At 35.6% G+C, this 14,947-nt stretch overlaps 1 protein-coding gene across 4 annotated transcripts; it reads left to right on the forward strand.

Annotated features, from left to right (window-relative positions):
- The first annotated feature begins 93 nt into the window (after positions 1–93).
- LOC111394398 (phosphoinositide phosphatase SAC1) lies at positions 94–14,639 on the forward strand. Of its 4 annotated transcripts, XM_023020198.1 has the most exons (17): positions 94–286; positions 1,255–1,459; positions 1,582–1,747; positions 6,806–7,028; positions 7,953–8,029; positions 8,627–8,814; positions 8,936–9,033; positions 9,380–9,513; positions 9,595–9,732; positions 9,869–10,253; positions 10,388–10,509; positions 10,673–10,780; positions 11,722–11,925; positions 12,419–12,610; positions 13,513–13,624; positions 14,168–14,418; positions 14,504–14,639. In XM_023020198.1, exons 1-16 carry the CDS (start codon positions 137–139, stop codon positions 14,414–14,416), a joined length of 2,751 nt encoding a protein of 916 aa, XP_022875966.1. In that variant the 5' UTR covers positions 94–136; the 3' UTR covers positions 14,417–14,418; positions 14,504–14,639. The 4 variants fall into 4 exon arrangements, with proteins under 4 accessions (XP_022875966.1, XP_022875965.1, XP_022875967.1 ...); XM_023020197.1 differs by having other exon boundaries at positions 14,168–14,639; XM_023020199.1 differs by having other exon boundaries at positions 11,728–11,925; positions 14,168–14,639.
- The last annotated feature ends 308 nt before the right edge of the window (positions 14,640–14,947 follow it).

The raw sequence follows: 14,947 nt of genomic DNA on the forward strand, positions 1-14,947 counted from the left end.
TCGAACTTGAGCAGGGGATAATCTCTCTTTCTAAAAGCGTGAAAGTGGGAAAGAGCACGACTTTACGAATAATCGGTACTTAAGAAAATTGAGACACAGTTGTACATATTCTCAATTCTGTTCATCTTCAGTATCAATGGCGAAACCCGAGAACTCGAAATCCAATTCAGCGAATCTTCTGCCTAAATCCGGGTCTATCTCCTCCAAAATTCACCCGGCAAACGACCCGGAAACCGTTCCAGATTTCTATTCCCTTGAGAAATTCCGCCTCCATGAAACGCGCGCGGTGAGTTTGATTGTTAGCGTTCTTTTGGAAAAACCTTTGTTTTAAGCAAAAAAAAAATTTGGATTTTTTGTTTAATTGAGTTTTTCTTTATAGAGATTTTGTATAACTGGAAATGATCAGGGGGATTCTATTACTAAACTTTTAATATTTTCCCAATTCAATTATTTGCTCGGAAATCCGGTGTTTTTATTATTTTTATGAAGTGTGTAGAACTTGTTTAATGAGAAATCAGCGGATTTGTATGCAAGTTTTAATCTTTATTTAATTATTCAGCTATCTTTGTACTCATAGAAAATTTTCATTTTGATCGAAAGCAATCAGTACAGTTTATTCAGTTTTTGTTCTATTTTGTAAACCAAATCCGGTCGTTTTAGCTGGAATTGTGAAGTTTTCATGGTAATTATAGTTAACTTCTTTGAGGAAATCAAAAGTGAGATTACTTTTTTTTATTATTCTTAATCTTTTTTAGATTTATAATTCGGAGAAATTGAATGTAACTGAAGCGTGGTGATCAGTTGTAACGTTATGCTTAGGGGTGTGAAATTCAAATTGGATTTTATTTTTATTTTTTTTAATTTGATTTAATTTTAATTTGAAGGGGCTTAATTCCTTTCCACGAATTGCATGTAATACATTTCTTTGTAATATAGAAGTATTTATATGTGATTCAGGTGCTAATTTAGGGGTATGACGTGATCTGTAGTGGCAGTGAATAACTTATTATACTCCAGAGAATGATCATTTTGTTTTGGCTTACCAGAAAATCTCATCTTTACCTGTTTTATTACATTGTACTTGATAAATTTTTGTTTCGCTGGATTAAATCTCTCTTTTCAATTTTTGTCTTGAGTTTCCTTTCCCCGATTGCAAGTACGTGAAATTTGAAGTATATCCATTTCTCTCAGTGGCAAATGGTTGTATCCTTATTGGCTTTTGATAGAAATTATTTTTTCAATTAATTTTGTCAGAGGTTTTATTTGATTGGGAGTGATAGGAACAAGAGGCTCTTTCGAGTTTTGAAGATTGATAGAATGGAACCCTCAGATTTAAACATCAGTGAAGACCCTGTGGTATATCCTCCACAAGAAGTCAAGAGCTTGCTCCAACGGATTGCTGAGGGCAATCGAGCTACCGGAGGACTCAATTTTGTGGCCAAAGTATATGGCATTGTCGGTAAGTGTTGAATTGAAGCATTATTGCACTTTTAAAATTTATTGAAGTGCTTTATATTAGAATGGGATTATTTGTTTGAAGTCTTTTCTTGTCTTCGACTTATATTTGGTTGTGATTTATAGGTTGTATCAAATTTTTGGAGTCATATTATTTGATACTGGTCAAGAAGCGGCGGCAAATTGGATGTATATGTGGTCATGCAATATACAGTATAGAAGAGAGCCTAATAATTACAATTCCTCATGTCTCAGTTCAAACTGATGTTGCTCATTCCAAAACTGAGCAACGGTAACTTCTTCATATGCTTATTTACATTATAAATCTTTCTTTTCCTTCTGAGTAGTACCAATTTTGCATTATTCTTTATTGGTTAGCAAACTAATGGTGGACTGCGATGCATTCTGTTTTCTTTTTACTCTCTGGATATCAAAATTTGTTTAATAAGAACCAAATAGATCAAAATTATAGTCACATGAGAAATTAAAAGTTGTGGTCTCTTTTCCTATGCGGCTATGCACTTTCTTCATGTTTCTTTTGTGCAGTGTAAATTCTTATATGTGAATGCATTAATGATTTTCTTTATTTTTCGAATTGTTTCATTCTCTCTCTTCAAGGGCACTATAATATGTTTTTAAATGGAAGCTAAGCAATGATGAATTATCGCAGTATAGGAATTTCAGGTTCTAGAGTTGAGCTATTTTGCTACAGACTACTGTGATTGTAGTTACAATAATCTTCTTAAGTTCACCTGTTTCTATTCCCTAGAAAAGTTGCTCATACTCTTTGGTTTTCTTTTAGCAGGGGAAACTAATTTATTTCTGAAATTACTTTGCTGTTGTCTCCTGCAATATGATAGAAATGGTCGAATCTTTCAAAATGATGCTTTATTCATTTATAATTGCAACAAAGTTTATGCCAACCATCTAATAGTTTACTTTTCATTTTAAAAATAGATATCTTCAAATGCAGCATATAAGATGGTTTTCCTGGTAGTCTTCGTTTGGAAATGGGTATCTACTGAGTTTTGCTTTATATAATAGTGCATTAGAGAAAATTGTTCATGTAATATGAGATCGATAATGTTTACGGAGGTTTCATGGAATGAAGTGTTAGATGGGAAGAGTTGTCACTTTAAGAAAACATCGTTAGTCTTGCTTCTCTACTCATCTTATCATTGATATCCATATTAACATGGTAATTTTTCATGAACTATTAAGGAGATCATTTTTGTGGCTTCTATGGGGAAGTTCAAGATAAACTGATAGGTTTGAAATTCTTGGTACATGTCCAAGGATTTTGGATGTCAATTTGGTAGAACTTGATCTCTCTCTTCCTCTGACTATTTATGTCTTTGGTGGATTTTAATGTGTGAAACTTGCAAGCTGTTTGACTATGTAGGATTCTGATAGGATACCAATTGCAGTTTATGAACAGTATCCAAAAGTAGAAAATAATCGCCGTATTTGATTGATGAAACTGGGAAATTACAGAATTGGAAAAGAAACGACTATAGCCTTTCGAGAGGGCTACACTCTCCTAACTTTGCTACCAATATTTTTTCCCCACCAGTCCTACTTGCTTCTTCTATATTTATAGACCTTCAGTAACTAATTTGTCCACATCAGCCGGACATGTTAACAGAATCTTGTTGCTGCCAAATTGTTTTCAATTATTCCGGTTCCTTCTAGAACAGGGGGCCTATCATTACCCGCCGCCCGAAATCCACCTTGTCCTCAAGGTGTAAGTTGTTCGATTCATCATATATCCGCACAATTTCATTTGTGAATATCCCAAATAGAGGTGCTGTTAAAATTCTTTTTCCTAGTCCGAGGCAAGTGGATGATTGATTTACTGGACTTAATATCACTAATATGGTGTCCATTAAAACTCCATAACCTGTCACACCCATTTGCAACTCTTCAGCGCGCTGGACTATTTCAGTAGGAGGGAAGTTGAAAATAGCCCCGACATCGAACATCACAACTTCTGGTTGGTCCATTTCGCGCTTCAATTTCATTGTCTTTGGGGCAGTTGCGCCCATCACAAAACTAAAAAAAAATTTCTCCACACCGCTGACATACTCATCATTTTCGGTGTCAAAATTTTCTTGATAGGATACCAATTGTAGTTTTGCAATCGTAAGGCTTTTGATAGGAGAAACCCTTTTCGCTGTCCGGCGCACCATCGCCATCCATGGGTATTGCGGATTGTTCATAGTGGTTTGGGGGACGACTTCGTAAGTGCCATATGGGCTAGACTTAGGCTGAGCCCTTTTTAAAGACTCCTTTCGGTCCTCAAACATTTGGGCTAAATTCATGATTTGGCCCAAACCATATGATTTGAGCCTTTTAACTTCACTTCCACCCAGCTGCCTCAGCCCATTGTCGCCATTCATCCCCAAACCCAATTTATGATTTCTTGTGTCGGCATCTTCCTTACGGCGGGTGGTGGAGGTTTCTGCCAGAATGATTTCCACTTCTTTCTCCTTTCTTTCGAACTTCACCATGGAATTCTTCTTTCGACCCTCTTCACTGACTTCGATTCTTTCAAATTTTGGGGCTATTTCCAAATTAATGGTGGGTTCTGGTGAAGTGACTGCGATCCCTTTGTCCTTCTTGTCCGGCTCCTCTCGGCGGTGTGTGATACAGCTAATTACTCCTGCTTCGTCCAATTTTGGGGGAGTTATAGAAGTGAGGGTGGGTTTTGGCGACATGATACCGTTTTCTGCTGCAAGTTCTCCAAGTGGTAATTCAGCTACTGGAGTGATTTCTTCCCCACCGGACTGATGAGTATTTGATGTCATGGACATGTGGATCTTAGATGGGCCGTAAGTGGACTGAGCTTGTATTGATTCAATTTGGTCTTCACCCATTTCGGTCCACTTCAAAATCAAGGCCCCAAGTCTTTTTATAAGAATTTCAGACCTAATTTGCTGCCCTTTTCCTTCTATTGTTTGGGCCTCATTTGCCGTGATAGTAAGCCATTGACATAATCTTCTTCCCTTTTGTTTGGCGGCGACGTCTTCTTCTCCAACGTGTTTTGCAGCAGCAAGCTAGATTCAAAAACGTCCAACGGAGGAGAAACCAACAGCTCCTCGTCCTCTTTGCTGGTGCCTTCTTTTTGAGGTGGAAGGAACTTCCAGTTCGAGTCCTTTTGAGGTAACCCGAATCTGTTAATCATCCGACGCTTTAAATCTCCCCAGGTCAGTATCGGACAGTGATCATGTACCTCTTGAAACCATTCCCAAGCCTCTCCAAGGAAGCAAGCGACTGCGGCTTCAACCTTCTCCCTCTCCGGTAAGTTTCGATTCATTTTTATGCATATTTCTGCCTTAAACAACCACGAATCTAGATTATCCCCGTAGAATATCTGTGTGTTGAGTCGGCCACATGAATCCAACCCTGACTCAATGGCTTGGCCTCCTTTCTGTTGCATCACCATCTCCTCCGACTTACTCCTTATAAAGCTCAACTGAAAACAGTTTCCCTCAGTCCGAGAATCGACCGCTCTGATACCAATTGATAGGATACCAATTGCAGTTTATGAACAGTATCCAAAAGTAGAAAATAATCGCCGTATTTGATTGATGAAACTGGGAAATTACAGAATTGGAAAAGAAACGACTATAGCCTTTCGAGAGGGCTACACTCTCCTAACTTTGCTACCAATATTTTTTCCCCACCAGTCCTACTTGCTTCTTCTATATTTATAGACCTTCAGTAACTAATTTGTCCACATCAGCCGGACATGTTAACAGAATCTTGTTGCTGCCAAATTGTTTTCAATTATTCCGGTTCCTTCTAGAACGGGGGCCTATCAGATTCTCACTTGGACTCTTGGAGTGAGACTTTGGAAGAGCTCTAGGAGTGGGTAATATATGGTCCGAATCCTCTACCCTTGTGGTATGGAATGGCAAGAATATTACATTTTTTTGATGATACGTGATTGTTGATTCGCAAAAATAGGCCATCAGAGGACTTCCTAAATAAGTAGAGCAGCAAAGTATACATCTCTTAATGAGCTGGGCACATAAAATGGAGACATACTTGCATGTGCATCTCAAATGCTTGAAACACAGTGAAAGGAGAAGAAAACGGAAAAGAAATGATATAAAATTACTGATAAATAGATTAGGATCATATTTGATTCAAACTTTTAACAAATAAAGTTGATAAATGTTGGTGGTCCCATGAAATGTGTGGATAAAAGTTGTGGTTGGAATGAAATGTGTGGTTAAAATTGAAGTTCGACAAGCTTTTAAGCAAAATAATAATAATAATAATAATAATAATAATAATGTGTGGATAAAAGCTGTGGTTGAAATGAAATGTGTGGTTAAAATTGAAGTTCGACAAGCTTTTAAGCAAAATAATAATAATAATAATAATAATAATAATAATAATAATGTGTGGATAAAAGCTGTGGTTGAAATGAAATGTGTGGTTAAAATTGAAGTTCGACAAGCTTTTAAGCAAAATAATAATAAAATAAATAAATAAATAATAATAATAATAATAAAATAAATATAAAAAAATCTAATCAAAGAGACTCTGGTGCTCTTGGCCATATAGCTGTATGGTTGTAATATCCAGGTAACTCGTTGAGTTGAGTTGAGTTGATATCCAGGTGAGGACAATTCTTTTCATTTCACATCATGTATGAAGTAGGTTTTTAGCAAATGCCTAGTTTTCTCCATAGATTCAGTGTGGAGCTACACAATTATAGCTGCTTATCAGTTTCATTGATTTCAGAAAGGAAGCTTGAATTTTTTATCAATAAATCACTCATCGATTGCTGCTGCCGCATATTTTATGAACAATCGTTGCATTGGTTCTCTCATGTGTAGGATTTAGTTGATTATGCTGCTGTTTGTTCATGGGTTGTTTTGCTTTGTCAAGGTTTTTATGCCTTGGGTTGGGTAAGTTTGGGATGTTTTTACCTGTTTTGAATCTTGCTATAGTTTTACTACACTCTGATGTGGATGGCAAGGATAAGTAAAACTTTGTATGGCTAATTAAGGCTATTTTTCCATCTTCTATGTTAATATGTTTGTCTGCATGGACTTATGGTTCACAAGGTATCACATACATGGATATATGTCTTGGGTCCTTGCTTATTAGTATTTTGTGTGAATTAAGGATGGGCTTACTTGGAGTATGTTGCTTGCCTATGTGGAGCAATTTTGAAAATCTCTCCTTCCACAACTGAATGGCTCCATTATCAGTTGATTAAGAGTTGACACTTTTTTTAAGAGGATAGAGCGACATTCTTACTTGTAGTATGTCCATGAGCCAAATTTTTTTTTAATAAGTCCTTTCTAGTTGACAATTTTTGCCTTACTTGCAGGTACAAGAAGCTTTTATCCAGTGTTGATTTGACAAAAGATTTTTTCTACAGCTATACATATCCGATAATGCAATGTTTACAGAAAAATGTATTGTCAACTGGAGAAGAAGGGATGCCATATGAAAACATGTTTGTTTGGAATGCTTATCTAACACAGGCAATTCGATCAAGATGCAAAAACACCATTTGGACAATTGCTCTGGTGCATGGTAATTTTAAGCAGGTGATTAACTTTTCTATATGGTTCTCGATGCCCTTGCCTGTTTGTTTTTTAACCAAGAATTACTTGCTTGTCCTGATGCAGAACTTTTATGTGAAATCTTCAAGTTGAGGTTTTCAGGCTTTTAACAGAACCCTGTTTCTCTGCAACATTAACTCCAATTGTTCTCACATATCCTCACTTCAGTCTCTTAGTTTCTTCATTTTTTTCATGTTTAAGCATATGATATTTGATTATAATAAAAAAATATTACCTCTGGATGGGGATTCTCCTTTTTCTCCTTTCAAAATTTTTTAAATTGTCATATCTTCATGAAGCACCCAGTCCAGTTCATCTTTTCTTTCTGTGAATGTGAATTCATTTTTCTGAAATTTCTATTTTCCTATCTTGAAAGATGATTTATACTGCAAAAGCTGCATTTGAAAGTGCAGTAATTAGAGTAGAACTTGTGAAAGCAATCGCTTGGGATCAAATGATTATTGTAAGCAACAAAAGTAATAGTTAGTCTCTAAGACCTGAACTCGTTTAGTTGTGATAAAATTTGTGAAATTAATAATATGAACTGGTAGTGGCAGTTTCTTCAAATATCCTTTTTTATGAAAAGACAATTTTCTTTCAAGCGGCTGAAAAAGGAAATAGCATTGCCCTTTTATTATTGAGGAGAGATCGTTCAATAATGGAGAGTCATTAAACTAGATTCTCTTTGGAATGATCTATGTTATTGTCTGCCACGTGTTAAAATAGGATTTTGTTATATGCTGGAGCCTTATGTCAAAGGTGCTTCTCTGACTGTTTTAGGAACCTGTATATAATCATGTCACTGTGTGATTATTGTTCTATAATGGAATTTACCGCATTCGATAGGTACAGTCATTTGTTTGAGTGGCTAAGTTTCTACATAGAATTTAATGCATATGATGGTTGCAGGTTAGGCTATCAATTTTTGGTAGAGATTTCAGCATTGCTTTGGTTTCTAGACGCTCTCGCCATTTTGCTGGCACACGGTAATCACTTGATCGAATTAATCAAGCTATCTTCTTTACGAAACACATCAGTAGATGCGAGGAATTTTCATTTCTTTGACAAATAAATACCTTTCAAAATAAAAAGGTGCCGAGATGCTTGATTGGTCGACTCTCACGCTTGAAGGAGTATTAGTTTAATGTATTTTACTTTAATTCAGTGACTTCACGTGTAAATGATTGGCTGCCTTGTGATTTCTCGTGCTTTGGGATTTGCCTAGTGTATTGACTAAGCTTCAAAGCATGCAAATCATTTGACTGATTAAATGGCTTGGCAATGCAAAGATGCAACAGGCTGATGGGCATACAAATGGCTGATCTGAAAATTTAGAATATAAAATAAACGAAGTGCATAAAACATTTGATTTTATTATTTGTTTCTATTACTTTTCATGTATCAATTTCTCTTGATATTTTTGCTACGGACAGTGATCATCAGTGTCCAGTCTATCTTTTTTGTTTAAGTTCGTTGAAAGAAGCTATAGAAATCTCAAATTTTGTTGTTGTATCATAACCAAAAGATTATACTTTATCATGTGTTTAGGAAATTGCTTCACACTTGTTTGATTCTGGATGCAGTTATTTGAAAAGGGGAGTCAATGATCATGGAAGGGTAGCAAATGATGTTGAAACGGAGCAAATTGTCCTTGATGAAGAAGCTGGGACATGCAAAGGAAAAATGAGTTCGGTTGTACAAATGAGGGGTTCAATTCCTCTTTTCTGGTCACAGGAAGCTTCAAGATTTAGTCCTAAACCTGATATTATATGTAAGAGAAAATAAATTTAACTGTTTGTTCACCATTTTGATGTGTGGATTTTAGTTAAACTCCTCTCCTGGTTATTCTGCACATACAACTATAAAACTTATTATGAATTTTCAACTTGAAGTGCAAAGATACGATCCTACATATGAAGCAACCAAACTTCATTTTGAAGACCTGGCAAGGAGATATGGCAATCCAATCATTGTTCTTAATCTGATAAAGGTTCGTTTCAAATTTTGTTTAGTTTCACTCTAAAATTATAGATCCTACTAGTTAGCTGTCAGTTCGATGTTACTGAATTTAGACGATCCACTGGGGGCAATTCATATATCAAGCAAATTCTGATTACATGGGATTCTCTTGTATCATCTGTATTTATTTTTACAGAAAAACAATTTTTAGGGGGGAAAAGAAAATTTATTTTTCGTCTGTACGAATCAGATAACGTTCTTGAATCTCATTAAGTTGAAGGAAGCTGTTGAATCTTTTGACATTTTCCTTTTTAAGTTTAACTTGCACTAGTCAAATAGATGACACCATTTAATATGCTTTCTTATTGAAATTTCAGACAGTTGAGAAAAGACCTCGAGAAATGATGCTACGTCGTGAGTTTGCCAATGCAGTCGGGTATCTAAACCAGATTCTTTTAGAAGAAAATCATCTCAAATTCATCCATTGGGACTTTCACAAGTTTGCAAAGAGGTACGAATACGCTATTTATAGTGTAATTAACTGTCTTGTTCTTTTCTTTCTGCTGACACTCTTTTCTCTATATTTTTCAAGCAAGTCTGCCAATGTTTTGGCTGTTTTGGGTGGCGTTGCAAGTGAAGCACTTGATTTAACTGGATTCTATTACAGTGGAAAGCCTGTAGTTGTTAAAAAAAGACGAACTGTCCACCTTTCTCGAACAAGCACACGTAGGTATTTCTTCATTCCTTTCTTGATGCAGGTTTTTTCCCTCTTTGCTTTTTCATTTCCCTTATTCTTAGTTCTTTATTGTTTTAGACTTTTAGTTCTGACAAATGAGTTTCAAATCAACATAAACCACTTCCTGCAGGGATGCATCTCTTAGAGATTTAACAGCTAATTCTGGAGAGCTTTCAAGGGTTGGCAGTGGTGCTGACACTTTAAATTCGTTGCCCAAGCTAGACAGGGAGTTTGAAAGTGGTCAGCGGATTGGTAAAGATATCAATGGTAATTCGGTGCCACTATTTCAAAGTGGTGTTCTGCGTACCAATTGCATCGACTGTTTGGATCGAACCAATGTTGCCCAATATGCTTATGGTCTAGCAGCTCTGGGCCGACAACTTCATGCAATGGGCCTGACAGATAATCCGAAAGTGGATGTTGATAGTAGCATTGCAGGTGCACTTATGGATATGTACCAGAGCATGGGTGATGCATTAGCACAGCAGTACGGTGGTTCAGCAGCTCACAATACTGTATGTCTACCTTCCTCCTGCAAGTCAAATCATTTAATTAAATAGGATATGTAGTTACTAATTCTTCTTTTGTGAGTTAGAAATGCTGGTTTCTATGATTTCTGATTGAGGGTGCTTTGTTCCATGAAAATTAGGTGTTCACGGAGAGGCAGGGAAAGTGGAAAGCTACAACACATTCTAGGGAATTTCTGAAGTCCATAAAGCGATATTACAGCAATGCATACACGGACGGAGAAAAGCAGGATGCCATAAATTTGTAATTTATGCTTTTTCAATATATTCTAGCTTCCTTGAAAATCTACTATGTGCTTGGAATTTTCTTCATTTAGAATCAGAATTTTTTAATTATCATTGTTACCTAGTTTTGAAAAAGCTTTCCACTCGCAAGTGTGCTTCTAATTCTGTCTTGTTCTATACAGGTTTTTGGGTTACTTCCAACCTCAGGAAGGAAAACCTGCACTTTGGGAATTGGATTCTGATTATTATCTTCATGTATCTGGGATAGGAGATGACCTTATCCCCAAGAGGTAACTCCAAGTTGTCACACAATATGTGGTATACTCCCTTTAAATATTCTTTAACTTGTATTCCAGAGTATAAATTTAGTCATTGTAAAGTGTCTACAGCTGATGTTTTGGTAAAATGCTGAGCTCTCTTATCTGTTCTATCATAAACAAATAAGAAAGAGTTGAAGAAGATTAAAATTCTATAAAGATCTAACATTTGGATTACTAAACTCTTCGTTGTAGTTAGGATTTGGAATGAACTTGCTCTACAAAAAGAGGTGAAAGAACATGGGATTGTAGATTCATGTATCACCTTTCCTTCGATCTTTTATATGTGGATGAATAAGTGAAATATTTGTCAAATATAATTTATATTAGGTTATATTATATCTTACATAGATTTGAATGAAAAAAGTGTAGTAATTACTATGTTTAATCACAATGCCTTGATCTACCTTACCACTTGCCTTGGTAATCATAACTCATCTTGGAAAACAAAAGAAAATGGCATTGTTCTAGCTATTTTATTCTTGCCTTAAAAATGCAACCCCCCCCCTTCAAAAAAAATAAAAATAAATAAATAAAATAAAATAAAAAGTCATGTTTGATTGACTTGATAACTAGTAGTGTTTTAACCCTTATACTGAAAGTAGTATTGGATGTGAAATTCTTACCATAGAGATGCTTCTCTAAAAAGATTTGTACATTGGAAAACCTTGTCTGTGATCAAGAAAGTCAAACCAAGTTATTCAATTATGGATGGAGTATACATCAACATCAAACTTAGCCTTATCCCCAATAGATTCCGGGTCGACTACATGAATCGTTTGGGACTGGGCCACTCATTCAAATGATTGCAATTACAGATGGAGTACTGTGCTGTCAAATTTTGGAATGAGTAGATTGAAATTTCTTTTTGATATTTGAGCCTTGCAATGATAAGTGTAATTTTTAATTTTAAGTTGCAGTTATTTGGATGAGCCAAAGCCTTTAGGAGCAGCAACTCCATTGGCCCCAATTCCAGCATGCCGAGAAGACTTTTCACGCATGAAATTGACATCATTTGATGAACTGATTGAAAGAACTTGCAGTTCAATCAAGAATGTACGGCTTTGTAGTGAGTTAGAGCAAAAATCTGGGAGTTATGGTGTGGCGCCTGATGCAGCGTAAGTGGCTTGTTGACTAGGACAATATGTTTGGTTCAGTGTGGAATGCTTTACGGAGAAAATTCCATTCCCGTTACCCCATATATTATTTCAACATGTTCTGCCCTGTGTCCTCACTGCTACTCCAAAGGGAAACTTTTAGATTCCATTATACCAATAGTAGTGTCTGCCACCATTGTCAAGGGATCAGCTGAACTTAATGCTCACAAGATCTTTGTTTTAGCTCTTTTCGCCTCTTGTCAGTCGGGAATCTTTTAAGAATCACTGGTCATATATGTGCACTTGTCTGCTATTACTTCAGTTCTGAAATATTTGAGGACGTAATGATTCCCTTTTTTTCCATGCGGTGGAACACAGTGGTCTTTGACTTTCATATGAATCATATTAATTTTGATGTTCTGCTGGGTTTTCTTTTGTCCTGCCTCTTGAAATTGATATTTTATAATTTCTTCGTTTGAATGAACTCAATGAACATGAAAGCTTGTTAATGCAGTGAAATACAACTTAAGAGCCCAAATTGGCTTTTTGGCCAGAGGAAATATGAAGGTAGTAGCTCTGCACCAAAATTGGCTCCACATGAAGTTGCAAATGGAGGAGTTTGTGACGAGAAGAAAATTGATGGCTTAAGTGACCTTAATTTGTTTTCGCCAGTCGTTGTTAGCAATGAAGAAGATATATTCAGAAGGTAATTTCATTAAAAGTACAGCCACTTGACTTTGTTAGTTGTTTCAGCAACTTCTAGTACTTCGTGTCAACAGAGACTTGCAGCAATGTTTGGTTGCACCTAAAAATGCATAAAACTTGCTTTTTAAGTTACTATCTTGCATAACATGATTTTCAAAGTTACTTTTTTTAGAAGAGTAACTTTTAAACATAGCCAAACATGAGTGTACTTGTATAGTTAACAGTTGCAGGAAGGGATTATGTTTACCTTTTTTATTTCAGTTGCCGTAGGTTGCATTATTTTCATTTGTCGAACATGGTATGCTTGTTTTGCTGAAAATTTAGCCTTTGTTTGGTTCATGTTTATAAACACTTGAACCACTTTTTAATCACACATCTCGGGAGACCCACAAGTACTAATCTTTTACCCACCACTCTTTCCTATCTTTTTATAATTTATATAGTTTATAAACACTCCCGACATGCTTTTAATATATGCATTATCTTTCACTTTTCTACAAAGTACAATTTTCCTAAAACTTGAGTTTTGCATTATTTAGCCATCATTATTAGTTTATGAATTTCTAAAAGCATAGAATCCAGATATCAGTGCTTAAGTTGTTTCTTTTAGATTTTTCTTTTTAGATGTTGAATATAACCCTTCTGTTGGGTGATCAAGTTCGACTGCATAAAGATTCGCTCGGATGCACTTCAATATGTTGGTTTTCCAATCCTGTGAAAATCATCAATTTTGGGTATTAATATTATTTAGAACTTGGTATGTGTATAGTTGGAAGAATAATTATTTCATGAACTTAAAAACATAATGGATACTTTCTCCTTTCAAATAACAATGCTCAATCAGGCATTTCTATGTATGTATGTTGACACAAAAATGATTTTGTAAATTCTTTTCTCCCGTAGATACCTGGCAATGACAACAGTGGACGAGGCTAATGGTTGGTATGGTGGTACATTGCTTGGTGATCAAGACGAAAGCAGTGAGATCTATCGGCATTATGCCGAACTTATTCAGGTAGTGTAATTCTTGACATAAAACTACTACAACTTCTCGGATGATTATTTAGGAGTACAGATGGAAGTTACATACTGGTGAATAATCGAGCTATTTTTTGTTGGTTTCTCTATTGTTAAAATCTTGTCAAAGGGGAAAAAGCTGATTGAACAGGCTCAATGACAGGGCGTGAAATGGCAGTTTATGATTGGCAGTTTTTTAACTATCAATGAAAATTTGCCATGTATATATTTGTATAATTTGTACATAAATATTGTACATAAATGATTACATAAAATGATGTGGAGGGAAAAAATTGGAAGAATAGTTGACACTGTTTTAAACTAGAAAATGATATAGTGACGTATGGTATTATGTAATTCATTATGTAAAGTTTGATGTACATGTAGTAAAATTCTTGTATAAAAACCTGTCATTGACCAAAACTTCCAATGAAAATTTGCCTAGTATATATTTGTGACATTGTTCCTGTAACGGATTTGTTGTTGTGTTTATACTGCTTACCAAACACACACTTTATGTATTTGAATTGTTGACTTCCAGGGCCCTGCAATGGAACCCTTCCAAAATGATCTCGAGAAAGAACAATACTACGCTGACCTTCTTGGTGTCAGCACAGTTGACTGCATGGATGATTCTGCGGCCGAGGCAGAGATGGAAGCTGCTTTCAAGGAGTATGACCGAATTGGTTCTGATCTCGGGATATTTCCAAAATCATGTAAAGCTCTAGTTGTCGACCCAAGCCAGTTGACGAGATGGATAGTTGGCGAAGATCGTCTAAGCAATATATGAGAGTAATCCCATTGTCCATTCACTCATTCTTCTCTTTCCCTTCCCCCATGCATGCTTAAACTTCTGAAGTCCGCATTTTGCGTGCAGGGCCAACACTCTCTGAACAATTCGAACCGTTTATTCCGTTAGTATTATGCTTTTGTTTTCATTGACTTTTTATCATAAATTGTATTTTTTTTTTTTTTTCAATTTGATGGTTGACCTATAAAAAATAATTTATTTTCGTGGCTATTAACAACCCGAATCGAGCCGAACCGACTTACGTTGTTATGATTTGGTCAAAAAGTTGGTGGTTCGGACCATTGCTAACCCTATCATAAATTGTAAAAGTTATAAAAGACTTATCTAATATCTAGTCGAAATCGTGTGGTTTGATCAAAACTTGATCTGATTAGTTCAATGGATCATTTTCTTAATAAACTAGTAAAAAGAGAGAAAAATGATCAAAATTCGAGATAGATTGTTATACATCAAGATATTGAAAAACTAATATTTATCAGACTTGTCTAATATACTAGTCAAAATTGATTA

The sequence above is a fragment of the Olea europaea genome, chromosome 5 (genome assembly GCF_002742605.1).
Source record: "Olea europaea var. sylvestris chromosome 5, O_europaea_v1, whole genome shotgun sequence".
Classification (NCBI taxonomy): Eukaryota; Viridiplantae; Streptophyta; class Magnoliopsida; order Lamiales; family Oleaceae; genus Olea; species Olea europaea.